Here is a 17,746-nt window from a genome sequence, read left to right as displayed (position 1 = left end):
CTTAAAATAAAAGTAATCATAATTAAAAAAAAAACATCAAAGCATTGAAAGTAGTTAAGTGGCTTCTGTGGAAAGAGCCAGATTCTGCACTCAACTATTGTGGTGTCATTCATTGACTTTGACGCAATGGTGGCAAAGTTGATTCTAACATGGCATAGCACTGGCATAGTTAGCTTCTGTTTTTTCATAATATTTCCTAATATGAACTCCTTTGTCCTGGCAAGGTACCAGAACAGGAAGTGCTTTGAAAAGAGGTTAGGAATTAAGGGAAAATCTCCTTCCTCCCTGCCTGTATCTGCTACCTTGAGAATTGACTGTTGATTTGGTTCGCGGGCCGGTTAATAAAGTGGATTGCCCGTAACAATGCATTCTGCATTGGTTTTTTTATACAGTGGTTTAAACATGTTTGTAGTCATCGGAATCCTAGTTAATATGAAGGAGTGGAACGTTGTTTTCTGTGTTGTTAACCTTAGGCCAAAGGCATCCTAAGACTGTACCATCTGTTCCCTGTCTCAATAAGTGTCTCTAATACTTAAGATGCTTTCTGAGAACACTGTTGTGCCTGAGACACATTTCTCATATTGTTGGAAAATCTGTAAGGTGCAGGATGTATTACCCTTTCTATTAATAAATGAGTGTGGAGGAAATGGAAATAGTATCCCTTTGAGCTCTGCGTTTATTAAAGAAGCACATACAGTAGAGGAAAATATAGGATGAAAAATATTTCAAGGTGGCATATTTTGTGATACTGTTGGTATAACAGGACTGTACGTTCCAGACGCTATTGGAGTTACCTTTGTATGGTCAGTACTATGGTTTATATGGAAGCTGGTGAAAGTCTTAGTATTTTATATTTGAAAAGCATTTATTTTAATTTATTTCTTGTTTATCCAATCAGAGTTGAAAGATTGTATGAAAGGGACAGTCATGATTTAAATGTCTTGCTTGTGGCACTAATAACCCCTTAAGGAGGGAGATTGTCCAAGGCACAAATGTCATTTAGGCAGCTGGCTCCTATTGGGATTAGGCACCTAGGTACTCCTAATGGGAGTTAGGCACCAAGCTGCTATTTGAAAATGTTCCCTTGGGTTGCTAAAGCCGCGAGAGGCTTAGACATCTAATTTCCTTTTCACCATTTATGCTGCTTCTTTCATTTGTGCATTTCATTCAGCGTGGGCGGTGACATTAGTCCGCATGGTCAAATAACTAGCCACCTTCCCAAACAGACTGTCGTGTTTCCAATACTGTAGGTCAGTGGGCCTCAAACTTTTTTACTGGCAACCCCTTTCACACAGCAAGCTTCTGAGTGTGACCCCCCCAAATAAATTAAACACACTTTTAAATATATTTAACACTACTGTAAATGCTGGAGGCAAGCAGGGTTTGGGGTGGAAGTTGACAGCTCGCGACCCCCCCCCCACCATGTAGTAACCTCACGACCCCCTGAGGGGGTCCCGACCACCAGTTTGAGAACTCCTGCTGTAGGTGAATGTTTAAATGCCTCCAAAAATCTTTTTACTTTAATTTTTTTAAAAACCATAACATTTCAGTTCGTAATTGAAGGTAAATTAGAGCCAGAATAGTCCTATTAAGTCATCTAATCCATCCCTCAGTTCAGGATTATTCTTGACAGTGTCTCATCCAATCCAGTTTTAAATGTCTCAAGTAATGGTCTTCCACCACTTCTGTAGGGAGACTATTCCACAACCTAATAAATCTAGGCCATGATCCTGTAAAATATTGCTTCTTCCCATGCAGAGTCCTATGTTGCACTTTAGAATTTTGTCTTATACTCAGGATAAGTTTCCCTTTTCTTAATGTCATCGTCCCATTCTGCCTATTTATACCAGTCTAATAATAATCCTTCTCCAGCATTGATATTTGCTCCTCACTGATGGTTACAAACTTCTATCATGGTGCCTTCTTGCCCTTAGAGTTTCCTACCCCAGGTGATGCTTTAGGCAATAATGTAAGTGTTTGGGTAGAGAAAGGCAAACTCCTCAAGAAGAGTCTATTAGGTGCTGTAGGTTTACATCAGAGCCTCCAAGCTAATTAGTGTGGTTCTGCTTAGTAAAGTCGCGTTGTGACTGTGTCTCGCTGATTTCCAGATCACATTTACACATAAAAAGCGAAATCTTTGTTTCTTTTAACTGCCAGCCCCACAAACTCATTCTAAGCTCGAAGGGCTTGTCTTCACTGCGGAGCTAGCACTGAATATAATTTGATCTCTGAGAGTGGTGATGTGATTCTGACTGGTCGGTGTGGACAAGGACAAGACGTGTTCAGCATTGTGTCTGCTAGTCATAGGTAAACCCTGATCCCAGTAGGATTTGCCCACGGCTTGTCCTGGTCTGTGCTGGTCCGTCAGCTAACTCAGCTGTTGAAAATTATATTTAAGCACGAATTTCCCAGGAAAAACAAGGTCTGAGAGTGGAGCGGGGTTCTTTATGTCTCACACACCATTGCCTGGAAGAGAGGTTTTGCCATCAGATTGTGCCCTCATTGGCATCCCGTGAGCCTTGCGTGACTTTGCACAGGCATCTCAGAAGTGTAGAAACACTGAGTGACTCGTCCAGGGTGACCGAAGGGCATGTTAGACCTGGAGTTAAAGTTCAGGAGCTGCCAACTCCCAGTCCTTTATTTCAGCTTGACGCACTTCATTCTGTGCCTCCTTTCCATCCTCCCGCTACCTCCACCCTGTCCCAAAGTAAAAGACTAAACAATACTTCTCGTGATAGTCTGCCTTCCTGACCCTCGCCTGGCATCATTTGTTGCTCTTCCTGACACACACCCTTTAACATCCTTGACTGCTTAACCTCTCATCTGCTCCTTTCCTCTTGGCCTTAGGGCAGTTGGTCCTTCTTTATAAAAAGAGGAGTAATGCTAAATGCCGAATCTGGTAATACCGGGGCTGTAGGTTAGCCTCATTTGAAGGCCAGGCCAGCAGCTCCTCATGTAAAATGGCACCTCTCCTCTGCCCCGCTGCCTTGCTTGGCTTAGCTGCCAGTTGAAACCGTTTTCATAAACTCCTTTCCAGTATCTGTATATGTCAAGCCTTTTGTTTGGCAACAGTGTATGTTCTTGCATGGATCTGAAATTAAAAATGCATGATTAACGATCATTAGCAATTTTCCTCTCCAAAGCACCATCTAAACAATATAATAATCCTCCCAATGCTCTGTGAGTTTGAGCATTGCTTTATTACCCTACTTAATGGATGGGAAACCTGAGATGCTGAGTGAAGTTAAGTGACCTTCCCAAGGCCCCACAGCAAGTTAGTGGCAGAAGTCAGATTTGTACTCGGTAGTTCCTGGCTCCTGGTCCCTCACTTAATCCTCTAGACTCTAATGCTTCTGTTCATATATGTATATATGTTCCCTTATTTCATGACCAGTCCATCAAAATATTGCCTAGGCATTGATAGTCCTCTATCAGTGTGAACAGAGAGGATAGTCTTCACTTTGGGGTTGGTGGGGAATGCAAATATATATTTAAATATGTTTGTTTGGTTTACAAAATAGAAAGGGCGTAACAAGACCCCAGTGGCTGCGATTTGCTTAACGAGTCTCATCACCATGGCATTCGTCTTCGTTGGCCAAGTGAACATCCTTGCTCCTATAGTCACCATAAACTTCATGCTGACGTACATTGCTGTGGACTACTCCTATTTCTCAGTCTCTATGAGTTATATGCTACAGCAGAAACCCAAAAGGACACAGAGGGAGAAGTCTAGGGCTGTCAACTCTTCCCAGCCTTTAACCTTTGAGAAAACTTCCCGTTATGGATCAGATGGAATAATTCAAAGCAGATCAGATGGCACCTTGCTGGAATTCACAAAAGACATGGACCAGCTTTTTAAGCCTCTTAATAAAGATCCAGAGACTTGTAAAGAGAACGAAGAGAGAGACAAGAATTTAAACCAAAAGGCCAAACAGCGAAAGATAAAGAAGCCAGCCAAGCAAACATTACAAGACAGCTTTCTCTTGGATCTCGATCACAATATTGCCCCTGCTCCTTACTGTTGCACCAAAACATCAGAGCCTGATGATAAAAGTCTGCAGAGTTTTACTGAACAGAGTCATCAGAGTGAAAGAAAGCTGTGTTTATCATCAGCTGTGGACACTGAGCAAAAACGTGACCATGAGCTAATGGAATATGGAGAACAGCTTTTTAATGAGCTGCAGAATCCTCCCAATCAGAAAGCGGAAGGTAAAGATTACAAGAGCCGAGATAGACATCTGGGTTTTCATGGGGGGATGCTTAATAATCTCTGTCCTGCTGGCACTTTGCTGTAGGCAGGCTAGAGACTAGTTTTATATGATGCTGTCATTCTGTGATTCATGGCAATAATATCTTTCTTTTAATAGGTGAGGGTAGAGTTCATCATAATGAGTCACAGGAGAGGTTCCAATCTAATTTGCCTGTGGAAGACTAATTGCTGGAAAACAGGCAAAATTATGTGGGAATGTTCACTGTATACAGCATGCTGCTTATTATTCTGCAAATGCATTCTTAATGCTGTACATTAAAAGATTTCTGAGCATACTATGGCATTTGTTTTCATCTTGATATTGGGGGGTGGAGGTTTGTGAGTTTAAAGCCCTGTTCTTCAAATGAAATTGTACCCATGCTGTGCAAGGAGACCATGAGTAATTCGTCACATCATCATCACTACATCTAAGAATCTGAATTAATTTATATTGTAGATCTGGATGCTTAATGCTTTGAATTTGTAGAGTTTTTCATCTGAGAATCTTAGGGCTTGTCTATGCAAACATTTAGTTCACAGCAAGCTGGAGTGTGAATCTAGCCCACACTAGGCTGTTAGGGACTAACTGTACGTGTGGGCCCTACTCACATGCATTAACAGTTTTTTCATGTGATCTAGTCCTATTTCGAAGAACACTAGATCAGTGCTCACTAATGAACTGTTACTGCGCATCAGCAGGTTCCCTGGGGACAGTTAGTATGGGCAGGCTAGTGCAGGGTACAGTCACACCCCTGCTCGCAAGCTAATTTTTCGTGTAGACGAGCCCTTAGTGTTCTACAAGCATTGATTAATTAAGCTTCACAAACCCCGGTGAGGTTTTATTATTATATCCTCCATAGGAGGAAAGTGAGGCACAAAGTGGGAATGACTTGCCCAAGGTCATACAAAGAATCCATAGCAGATCTGGGAATAGAACCCCAGACTCCCTGTCTCCGGCTCTAAATGCTAGACAACCCTGCCTCTCTACAACCAGCGCTAAACCTGGTTAAGCCTTGTCATGCAAGTTGGAAGTCTTGTTTTCATGTAACTTGATGTAGATTGGGGACAAAGACCCTAACCAAGGGGTAACCTGGCAGCTTCCTAGGATGCGGCTCTACTTCATCACCTGTGTTGGTTTTGTAATGCTTCAGTTTTCTTTTTCTTTCTATAGATACAAATGTAAAGCAACAAAATCAAGAACTAGAAATTCAGAGAATGCCAGTTTCCTTCTACTCCAGACTCTGCAATCACTGGGTTTCCCTTGTTGGTGTAAGTCACTTTCTTTTACTTTGAGCATCGCTTTAGGATGGTAGAAAAGTAAAAATAAACAAATCACAATCAATGCAGTAAAATATATTGGCATATTGGTAAGGGGGTTTTCATTTCCAGTATCCCAAGTCATTATGTGGTTGGTTAATCATAAAGCTCAGATACACAGTGCTGAATGAAAAGCTTTAGTGCTTAGCTTTTGACACGGTCTCCCACAGTATTCTTGTCAGCAAGTTAAAGAAGTATGGGCTGGATGGATGCACTACAAGGTGGGTACAAAGTTGGCTAGATTGTCGGGCTCAACGGGTAGTGATCAATGGCTCCATATCTAGTTGGCAGCCGGTATCTAGCGGAGTGCCCCAAGGGTCGGTCCTGGGGACGGTTTTGTTCAATATCTTCATTAATGATCTGGAGGATGGTGTGGATTGCACCCTCAGCAAGTTTGCGGATGACACTAAACTGGGAGGAGTGGTAGATACGCTGGAGGGTAGGGATAGGATACAGAGGGACCTAGACAAATTGGAGGATTGGGCCAAAAGAAATCTGAGGAGGTTCAACAAGGACAAGTGCAGAGTCCTGCACTTAGGACGGAAGAATCCAATGCACCGCTACAGACTAGGGACCGAATGGTGAGGCAGCAGTTCTGCAGAGAAGGACCTAGGGGTGACAGTGGATGAGAAGCTGGATATGAGTCGACAGTGTGCCCTTGTTGCCAAGAAGGTCAATGGCATTTTGGGCTGTATAAGTAGGGGCATAGCCAGCAGATCGAGAGATGTGATCGTTCCCCTCTATTCGACATTGGTGAGGCCTCATCTGGAGTACTGTGTCTAGTTTTGGGCCCCACACTACAAGAAGGATGTGGAAAAATTGGAGAGAGTCCAGCGAAGGGCAGCAAAAATGATTAGGGGACTGGAACACATGAGTTATGAGGAGAGGCTGAGGGAACTGGGATTGTTTAGTCTACGGAAGAGAAGAATGAGGGGGGATTTGATAGCTGCTTTTAACTACCTGAAAGGTGGATCCAAAGAGGATGGATCTAGACTATTCTCAGTGGTAGAAGAGGACAGAACAAGGAGTAATGGTCTCAAGTTGCAGTGGGGGAGGTTTAGGTTGGATATTAGGAAAAACTTTTTCACTAGGAGGGTGGTGAAACACTGGAATGCGTTATCTAGGGAGGTGGTGGAATCCCCTTCCTTAGAAGTTTAAGGTCAGGCTTGACAAAGCCCTGGCTGGGATGATTTAGTTGGGATTGGTCCTGCTCTGGGCAGGGGACTGGACTAGATGGCCTCCAGAGGTCCCTTCCAACTCTGTTATTCTGTGATTCTATGATTAGCTGTGACTTTGCCATGAGCCCTGTGTATGTGGCAGTGCATTGTTTGGCTGCTGCAGGTATAGCCCAGGAAGGAGGTTATGACTCAAAGTCGCAGTCTGCCTCCCAATCCCGAACCTCCTCAATGCCTTGGGGTCAAGTACCCTGCATCTGCACTCTACCTGGTGCAGTTGTGCTGCCCTGTGCATTGAGAGGGGGGCGCAGAGCCAAGGCTCTATCCATTCTCGTTCCGCCCAATCACTGCCCACCTGGGCCAGTGGGAAAGGGCTTAGTGACTCTGCAGAGGATGCTTTCACCTACCACAAAATGCAAATAGTGGGCGTATTCTGTCTTATTCCCTTCCATGTGTGAGCAGGCCAGGCCAGGATCTCACTAAAAGTCAACATGGGACAGAAATGGTTGATCTTATTTAAATAGGGTGGGAACGCCATAATTTTAGAGGATCAAACCTAGGATCTGACTTCCTGCTTCCAATCCATATTTAGGAAGAAAGGGGTGCATTCTGCTCTCAGTCTTGCTGATGTAAATCCAGAGTTACTCTGGATTTAGGTGGTGTAACCCAGAGTAGAATGTGGCCCATAGTAGTTAGAAGCTCTAAGGAGCAAGGCGAAATGTAGGCTGATGGCAAAATAAGCAAAACAAGACTATGAACGAGACAGTGTAAAATCAGCTTGAAACGCACCATTGGGAGCCCAGGCTGTGATGTGCGAATGAGATGAACATGGCTGTGATATCTTGCACCAATGATTAACTTCCCTGCTGCATTCTGAGCCAACTGCACTTTTCTCGAAGTGGTTTCTGAGAGACCGGCGGTGGTGAAGTTACAGGAATCAGTCAGCAAGACCTGGCTGGTCACAGTGGCTGGGTGTGCACATTTCTATGGGTCCTTTTCGTAAATGGCAGAAGAATGCTCTCCTTGCTACTTTTTCTCTCAAATTTCTGGCAACAGGCTGAGGAATCCATGTGCTGCCTATGTCACATGCATCCACTTGCCTTCCTGCCATTGAGGGTGCTATTCAGTCCAGGGGTGCCTCTGGACGCTTCGCTACCCGTAAAGTTCAGCCCTACAGAAAGTGATATCGGGCTATATGATGGTGTATATCATAGTGATACCTAATGCGAACAAAAATTGTGGAACGTTTATTAAACCTCATGCTTCAGGACTTAACCCAATCTCTAGCTATTACAGATCAGGGTGAAACCTTCATGGGGAGGCACATTACCCCACATCTGCCTATGGTGAGGTTCCTATCCTTCCTTTGAAGCATCTGGTGCTGGCCACTGTCAGAGACAGGATACTGGGCTTCGGGTCTGATCCAGTCTGGCAATGTATTATGGTATAAAGCTTTTAGAAGCACTAACGTTGGATGATCAGCATAGTTTACTCAGGGCTTTGCCACTCAGAAGTGAAGTGTCTAATCCAGACTTGTGCTGCTAGAATCTGAATACCACGTGCATTCTGTATGTGCCACCTATGTATCAGAAAACTATTTTAGGAATGTTGCATTTTGATTGGGACTACCTTTTAGCCTTCCACCTGTAAAACCTAGGTGCCTTACTTAGAAGGAATCCCACTGTACAGGGCTCACTGCACATAATCAGAATATCTGACAATGACCAAAAATAGCTTTCCTATACATAAAAATGTCAATATTCAAAGGCCAGTACCTCAGGGCCTTTTCAGACCAGAAAGAACATGACTAGGAATCTCCCCCTTATCAATGGTGTGAAGCTCCCCTTTCTAGCCATGCAGTGTAGTCAGATGTCAGCTTAGAAGCCATGCCATTTTTATGTATCAAGGAACCGTTACTGCATAGAATTTTGCTTTTCCCAGATCTGGGGCAAGAGTAATTTTGGAGGGAATTCCCACCGTTGGGGAAGGAGGAGGAAACATTTCTCTTTAAAAAATCGCAGGTGTCTGAAGTAGCTGAGGGATTTGGAAAATTGAAATGAGTCTTGGGGAGATGGATTGGAGCAGGTGGCAGGAAAAGTGGTCAGAAGTACATGATAAATGAAAGCGGCAAAGAGTCCTGTGGCACCTTATAGACTAACAGACGTATTGGAGCATGCATCTGAAGAAGTGGGTATTCACCCACGAAAGCTTATGCTCCAATACGTTTGTTAGTCTATAAGGTGCCACAGGACTCTTTGCCACTTTTACAGATCCAGACTAACACGGCTACCCCTTCGATACATGATAAATGAATTTATCACATGGCTTTGCACTTTATCACGTGGATATTGTCTCCACATACGTGATTTCATGTATATGTATAGTGAGTACAGTTAAACAACATACAGCACACCTATTAAATTACCCACTATCTTTAGCTTGGCTTTGGCAACCACATTTCAACCACATTGCTCAGTAGCTCATCTTCACCAAATGCTAAATGCTAGAGAAAGGCCCTGCTGGACTGTGATGAGATGGGTGGGATGCATGCTCGGTGTCTTTTCTTGAGTGGATAAAATCTTCTAAGCAGTTGCAAGCTAACGCCTGCATTTTGGATCAGTAAATAGCATGGTTCCCAAACACTGAGCTCCTATACCACGACTGCAGTTAACACCTCCCATAAGCATGGGGAATTCTTACATTTGTGTAAAGAGGTGATTCTGACATTGTCATTAAAGCAGACTTGGCTTCTGTGGAATGATTTGGATTGGAAAGAGATCATGGTGGATAACTAGGGCTGCGGTAGGTACACAGTGATTTAAAAGACTTGATATGGAAGCTTAATAATATATGTGCACATCTATAAATATACTTGTTGACCCCTTGCCTCTGTCTGCCCCACTCCCCTGCCTGCTCAGCTCTGGCAGTAATGCCAGCCTAGACTTGCTTAACTGTTTCTCCTACAAGTATCTCCATGCTTTCCCGCAGACCTGGAACATGCTTCCTGAGCTGGCACCACTCTGACCCCCATTCAGACACCTCCTGACAACTCATGTTTACCCTGACACCTATGAGACTCTATGGATGGTGTGCCTGAGGATAACACAGGAATACTTTGTATGGATACATTTTTCAGAAGTGCCTATGTCCCTTTCTGAAAGAGGTCTAGGCCCATACCCTCAAAGGTACCTAATTGAAATCAATGGGAGTTAGGACCTTAATGCCTTTCAGGATCTGGGCTTTAGTCACTTAGGCACAATGGGACTCAGGCTCCTAAGTCACTTTTGAAAACGAAACTTAGATGCTTTTGAAATTATACCCTGTATTTTTAAATCTGTAATACAGAGTTTGATAATACAAAGCGGTCACCTTGACCACTTTACTTCTAGGTTGATCCCCTTCTTGTTTCCCTTCTCCTATCTATTTTATCTTTCTATTTTCTTCTGTGTGAGCTCTTTGGGGCAGGAGCCATACCTCCTGTTATACTGGCACAACTCCTTGCACATTGTCGGTGCTACAGGAAGCAAATAAGGAAATAGTAATAATGATGATTATGTTGTAAGGCAGCTGCATCATAGATCTCTCTCATCATTATAGTAATGACCTTTGGGCGAAATTCTGCTGCATGTTGACAGGTGGCAAATCTCAACCCGTCTATATGATGGGTGAAAAACTTGGAAAATGTTCATCCAAATTTGCGAAAAACAAGCAAAAAGTCACAAAGGAATCACCTTTATGGCCTGATCTGAAGCCCATTGAAATTCTGCTGACTTTGATGGGCCTAGTGTATTTCCATTGTGTTTGGGTTGGGAGCCACAGAGAAGTCTGTCTTTGCGGCCTGTATATCACCCAGCTGATCTGTGGCAGCTCTCTCCCCACCCCTATACAGAGGAGAGCTAGGCCAGAGGACCAGTAGGGTATGGCCAGGGGATCTATGACTATCCAGAGCTACTGGTTAAAACTCCAGAGGAGGCACTGGGGGTGCAGAATGTAGGTTTTCGGTAGAATATAAAATGTGGGTGGTTTGGTGCACAGGGTTTGGCAAGGCTGGTGAAGGTGAAGTTTCTGATGTTCAAATGACACCTTGAAAGCTCCAGTACTGTCATACTCAATAAAAATACTAGATTGTCCATAGGTACAGGCCGCTTTTTATTTGGCTTCATCATTGGCATTGGCCTATTTTCATCCTGAAGAATAAACTCCTGCCCTGGGCAACCGCGCTGTGTAGCTGGTAATACTCCCCCAGGGGCCAGAGTATTGCCAGGTCTTGCACAAGATCAGAAAAGTGGCAGAAAACATCCTCTGGAATTTGCAGGAAATATTTGTTAGTGTAACAGGGAAAGACAATCGTGCACTGTGTAGTAATCCTGAACACTGCATTTTCAACAGGCAATCGGATCGCTTGTAATCATGTTTGTCATTCAGTGGATCTACACTCTCATTAATTTGAGTGTAGCAATTATTCTGTATTTCTACATTGGCCAAATGAGTCCTGGACTACCCCCCGGTGAGTATTTTTAATCTTCTGTGGCATTAAATCATCTTAAAAACCTATTACATTTTAATTGGAGTTAATTTGAAATTAAGGCATTTTCATTTAACATGTGAGTTACACATTACAAATGGCAGATTTTGATTCCTTGCTAGTTTATAGCAAAATTTGCTAATTGAGTCTTTAAACATAGTTATATATTTGTTTCTGGCTACAATTAGCATTACCAGATTAATTTTTGTTTCTGATGAGTTTAACCATCTTGTTTAAAAGTTAATAAGCTGTTTTGCTATGCTGTAAAATAAATTAGAATGAGCAATTACTATAAGTAAAAGCACTGATGTTAAGAGTTAGTAGGAATTGCAGATATTAAATGTATTACATCAATGGCTAATCTATAAATACACTTTAATAAACCTAATTAGTCAATATAAATCCACCTGAGAAAACTGCTGTGAAAATTGGAATTACGATAAGTATCTCATTAAATTTCAGTGTTTGTAATGGCAAAACAAGAAGGCCTTTTGATTCTGAATTAAACAGGTTGAATATGTGAGGAACATAATCTGAGCAAATACTCTTAAGCAAAAGGGCATTGAAAAGGTCTATGCATGTGATTGGCTTATACTGTACAGGTTCAAAATTAAATACTAAATCAAGTTCAGAAAGCAAAGCTACCGTAGCCTGTACAGTATAAGCCAATCACATGCAGAGACCTTTGCAATGCCCTTTTGCTTAAGAGTAAGTCAATGAGTTCCTAAATCACTCACATGCTTTTGAAAATATCCTCTTTTGATAATTTAGACTTGAGGTTGCTAGATTGGAGATCCCATGAACGCAAATTGTAAGAAATATAGAAATAAGCAGTTAAGTTGTTGAATATCCCATCTACCCTCTACACATCAGTTCCCCATTTTTCAGCCTCAGTTTATCTCCGATATGGAATATTGGGGCAGAGTTAAGGTTGTTAGGAGAACCTTAATGCTATCTTTCCATATTTTCCAACATATTATTTGAAAGATTTACCTTAACTTAAAACGTCCTAGCTTTTCAGTCTTTGTTTTTTATACAGTTTGAACATGCTTTTGAGTTTTCTCCCCCTTAAATTATCACTACATTTTGTCACAATCGATACCAGTAGAGGAGGCAATGTTGCCTAGTGGCTAGAACACTAGCCTGGCACTCAGGAGCCCTGGGTTCTATACCCAACTTTGCCCAGGTGATCTCAGGCAAGTCACTTTACTTCTCTGTGTCTATTTTCCCCATCTGTAAATGGGGATAGTGATACACACTCCTTTGTAAAGTGCTTTGAGATCTACTGGTGAAAATATAGGGTATATTATTATTGCAGTTTAATAAAGCTTACGTCTAGGAATAATCAATGGTTCTCTCTTCAGGTTACATTCTTGAGAATCTTTAAAAAGCTTTCGTGTATGGGAAAAAATGAGACACATTCTCACAGTTATTAAACCTGTAACCTTTTGTGTAAGTAGGGCTAATAACAATATGCACATTTGTTTGAGATTTTATTCCAAGTCTAGATCATGTAAAGCTATTATGAGAGAATTAGCAGCATAGTGACTTTTCATGTGTTTTCCCTTTGCAGGGGCAGCAGCTAACTTCAGTTTTCTCAGCTGGATTAAGTTAGGTTTGGTCAGCTCATGCAGGTTGGTACTAATCACTTGGCGGTGACCTAAGTAATGCTCACACTTAACAATAAACAATTGAAATTGTGCATAAATGTGGCAGTGTTGCAGAATTGTTACACACCTCTTTTGGTGCATTGGAGTTCCTTGATATAACTGATATCATCTTGTATTTAGAGTGCTGATATGGCTAGAGAAAGTGACTACGTAAAACTATTTACTACTTAAATCAATAGACCTGCCCCCTTCTTATATTCAGAGTTGCATATGCCTACTTTACTGGCAAAAATAAATATTTACTCCTATTTACATGAAAATGCACTTTAGGGAACCTTTAGTGCACTTCAGCAGAGGCTGCACAGACCAATTAATGTGCACCACCTGAGTGCTCTTTAGAAATCAGAATGCCATAGAGTGAATCACCCCACTGTGTAGAAAAGCCCTGTATGTGCTAGATAGCAATATTCTAACCCAGTATTCGGATGGGAATGCTAGCGAGGATCCTGGCTAGTGTCAATTCCTGGAGGAAAGCAGAGGTCGGGTTCCAGGTTCCACACAGCTTGCTATTCAGAATAGATGATGATGACTGTTTCTTGTTGTATTTTAGTATAACACCATTGGTGCGCATGGTGTTTTTTAGATATTATTTATTTATTTTATTACCTAAAGACCTCAAGCAAGACCGGGGCCGCATTGTGCTAAGTATCTGTGCACAGCGATCAACACCTCCTGTCTCAAAATGTTTACAGTCTAAATCGACAAAGGGTGGGAGGGAAACGGAAGTGAAGTGACTTGCCAAGATTCCCCAGCAGGTCAGTGGCAGAGCAAGGAATAGAGCCCAGACATCCTGACTCCTAGCCCAGTGGCCTCTCCACTAGACAATCTGCCTTCCCCTATATAAAAGAAGACAAGGGACCTGCCTTGAAGTCTTTTTTCAAAGGTGCCAGTCCTGCAAACCCATAATCGTGCATATAACTTTACTCCTGTGGGCACTGGGACTATTCCCAGGAATAAAGTTTCATACCTTCATTAGTGTTAGCAGGATCAGAACCTGAGTTAGATAAAATACAGGCAAAGGAGGAAGAATTAAGCTTTCTACGTGTCTTATTCGGTCCAGGGGTTTCTCCCTTTCTTTTTTCACATTGTTCGTTTGTATTCCGATGTGAGTGAAAGAGAAGAGTTATGAGGTGAAGCATGAGAACAGGATGGATGGATGGGTTAGTGCTAAACGGCTAGTCAGAATTACTCATTGCATAGTGAGTCAAACCCAGCACGAGGATCTGTATCCTGTACACTGTGTCCATCCAGTTCCCCATAGGTGTATATGCACATTCATTATTTGCTTTGTATACACACATTGCACATGTAGAGAAAGATTCTCCTTTCCTGACACCTCTGCATATTTTTTATTCCCACTTCAAATCTCTGTGGACCATTCCATACCCAACACCCGCTGAAGTTTAGTACGCAACAGAGAGCTGCAGTGCAGCAGAGAAGGAATGCACCCTGTGGGCGTAAAAAGAGAGATGTTCCTTCCCCCTGTAATGAGCCAGTTCCACATCTTTGGGTAGATGTGTCACTATTACCAGAGGTTCTTAGACTGCAGCTTGGCAGCATGATAGAGTCCTTGGTGCCTTTTGTCAGTAGTATCGATCGGTCGAGACACAGCTAGGAAGGATTGAGTGTAAGGCTGGCAGCAGTCCAAGTTAGAAGTTGATCTTGTTTATCTCTTGTCACAAGATGAAATCTCTCTAATTTAGACAGCTGGTAGGGTAGCCTTATAATAATGCCTGCAGTCAATTCCCAGAGGAGCTTTCTTTTTCTTTTCTTTTTCTTTTTTTAAAGCACACCCCTGAAGCTGTGTTATATACAGGATATCACACACAAATAAATTGTGGGTGGTTTGGCTTCAGATTTATTTTTACAAGTTGCAAAGCAAGGTGGGAAAGGACATTTTAACGAGACTGAGGGCCCAATCTTGGAAGATGTTGAATGAATTTAAAGGCAGCTGCAGGCTCTTTGCACCTCTGAAAATCAGGCTACTTATTCAGATATTATATATGGATGGAACAGTGTTGCCAACTTTCACAATTGTATTGTGAGTCATGTGAATTTTGATGTGTTTCTCAAACCCCAGCTCCTGGAATCAAGAGATGCCATGAAAATCTCAGCTTTCATTTTAAAAAATAAATAAGTAAGTTTCTAGACCTCATGGTTGCAGAGAAAAGCTTGAAATCATGAAGCGTGTGCATCCTAAGGAGTCAGAAACCAGAGGCAACAATAAAGAACCCACCATTTATTAAAAATCTCAAGACTTTTAAGCCAATCTCATGCTTTTTTTGGTCCTGATTCATGATTTTTGAATGCTTGAGGTTGACAATACTGAGTTGCCTAAATTTAGACACCTAGGTTTGAAAAAGTTCTCTTGAATACAGTAGATTATATTCTGTAGACAGAGAGATCACTAAAAATCTTACTGTAGAATAAAGTTACATTGACTGACCTTTACCGTTATGAGTAGGATGACTAGAAGTAAATACTTCTCACTTGTCTGCAACCACGTTGCCTGTAAACTTACGAAAAGGGTTGGTAAGATATATGGTTATCCTTTTTACTTGTTAGCAGCCACAAAGTGCAACTGTGATTGAAACAAATTCTGCCTCACTTTATGTGGCTGAAGAGCTTTGGAGCAACTGGACAGCAACCAAGGAGAGGAGGGATATTTATTAAGAAAATCTTTATAAACAATCGATTTCAGAGTGGTAGCCATGTTAGTCTGTATCAGCAAAAAACAACGAGGAGTCCTTGTGGCACCTTAGAGACTAACAAATTTATTTGGGCATAAGCTTTCGTGGGCTAAAACCCACTTCATCAGAAGCATGGAGCCCACTTCCACCTTAATTGAATTGGCTTGTTAGCACTGACCCCCCACTTGGTAAGGCAACTCCCATCTTTTCAGATGCTGTGTATTTATACCTCTCTACTATATTTTCCACTCCATGCATCTGATGAAGTGGGGTTTAGCCCACGAAAGCTTATGCCCAAATAAATTTGTTAGTCTCTAAGGTGCCACAAGGACTCCTCGTTGTTTTTGTGAGCAATGTTACTATTTTTTTCTAGTAAAGGAAAATGTTCTCTGAGTTCTGCAACTCACATAGCCACCAAGAAAGGTTTTTAGTATCTTTTTTCTAAGTCTTCGTGCATCAGAGATTTGATTTGTTTTGTTTACATAGTTCAAAGCACAGCTGCTGATAGATTGGGAAACAATGGGACATCTGAAGGTTGTGTGTTTGTCTGTTTTCAGGACAAGGCCATCCCCAGAGGAGCAGATTGTTGTTACACCGTCCTTTGCAACAGTTGGCATGGAGACCACTCAGCTCACCGAAGAGAATGCAGATTTTGCCTCTCGAGACCGCTACCACCATTCCTCTGTTATCAGAAGAGAAGAGTTTGTCAATCAGTTTCAGTAAAAAAGGAAAAAAAAGGATCCGGTGGTTCACTCCAGCAGCCACTTAACACTAATCACTGCTGTGGCACCTGGTAACACTACTTGAACAATGTGACTATATTTTTTAATGCTTCCACTGTTTGGGGTTGTGTCTTTTTATTTTATTTTTTTACAAAGGACAAGTTTGCAATTTTAACTAGGATTCCATATCCTAGCCAGTTGAGAAAAACAAATTAAAGGACTAAAGTGATCAGTAACTGAGGACAATAGCATTAGAAATCTAAAGAATTCAAATACTGTACACACTAAATATTACGAAAACTAGAAACACTTGAAGAATGCAATTTGAAACGTCCACGGACTGAATATGGAGGCAGTGTGATCTTTTGGTTAGAGCAGCAAGCTGAGACCTAAGACTCCTGGGTTCTGTTCTCAGTCCTGCCACTGATTCGGTGCAAACTTAGTCTAGTCACTTTACCTCTTTATGCCCCAGTTTTCCTGTCTGTAAAATAATATTTTTCTACCTCACAGGGGTGATGTGTGTTTTAAATAATTGGTGCTCATAAAGTGCTTTAAGGCATTTAGAGGATAGGCCGAAATGGTGAAGGCAAGAGAATTATGAAGTGTGTTCAAAATTGGAATCAAATCCATTCACTTAAATTTATGAACTCTTCTGTATCGTCATACTGTGAAATTATGTTTTATCAGCACTAAAGAGCTGTTTTCAACATCACCACAGAAATGAGGATTGGGAGAAGCTGAATCTTGAAACATAGGTGATAATCTGGGACCCTCTTCCTGAAGGTATACAGTGTTTCCAAATATGACATGTCCCAGTTAAAATAATAATTTATATAAATGATTAAAAAGTACCTTTTAGGATATACGTGGACACATCCTTACTTCAGTCAGAAGAAGAAATGTATTACTTCTGCTTAGTCCTTCAGGTAGGAAGCAATGCAGGCAAAGCTCCTGCAGAGGTCTGAAATGAAGGAGCAGGCCTCAGGAGTATGTAGTAAAATAGTAGTGAGCACTGCAAAATAAGTCTGGGCATTTAAAATGTACAAAAAAAGGGAGTGATCATTAATTTCCTTTAATCTTTGAGTCTTTCAATTTTTTATTTCTTGTTCAGTGAGATAATAACCAGTTCTCTGCATCTGCTACAGAAAAAGCTCTGTGAATTCCTGCTAGCTTTGGGACCAATGCTACTAGAAGGGGCTGAAGGCCCTTGACTCCCACTGAACTCGATGGGAGCTGAAGGCATTCAGCAGCACCTCACAGGGTCAGCCCATTTGAGCGCTGTTTCTACCATGTGATATTTTCCTCCAGGTGGAAGGAAATCAGCTTTTCCAATAAAATCATGAATAAAGTTATTCTGGGTTGCTACTGAAAGTTTGCTCCACGTTTTAATTTTCTGCT

General features: G+C 41.8%; 1 protein-coding gene across 1 annotated transcript in view; it reads left to right on the top strand.

The window, feature by feature from the left end:
- The window catches only part of SLC12A8 (solute carrier family 12 member 8), an 85,135-nt gene extending 68,778 nt beyond the window's left edge, over positions 1–16,357 (top strand). Inside the window, exons 9-13 of the mRNA XM_074967182.1 lie at positions 3,522–4,209; positions 5,421–5,518; positions 11,131–11,248; positions 12,840–12,900; positions 16,184–16,357. Coding sequence (XP_074823283.1) covers positions 3,522–4,209; positions 5,421–5,518; positions 11,131–11,248; positions 12,840–12,900; positions 16,184–16,349 — 1,131 coding nt within the window. The 3' untranslated portion in view covers positions 16,350–16,357. The remainder of the gene's footprint in view (positions 1–3,521; positions 4,210–5,420; positions 5,519–11,130; positions 11,249–12,839; positions 12,901–16,183) is intronic.
- The last annotated feature ends 1,389 nt before the right edge of the window (positions 16,358–17,746 follow it).

This window comes from Natator depressus, chromosome 11, assembly GCF_965152275.1.
Source record: "Natator depressus isolate rNatDep1 chromosome 11, rNatDep2.hap1, whole genome shotgun sequence".
In the NCBI taxonomy this organism is placed as follows: Eukaryota; Metazoa; Chordata; order Testudines; family Cheloniidae; genus Natator; species Natator depressus.
This window is presented reverse-complemented; position numbering and strand designations above follow the sequence as displayed.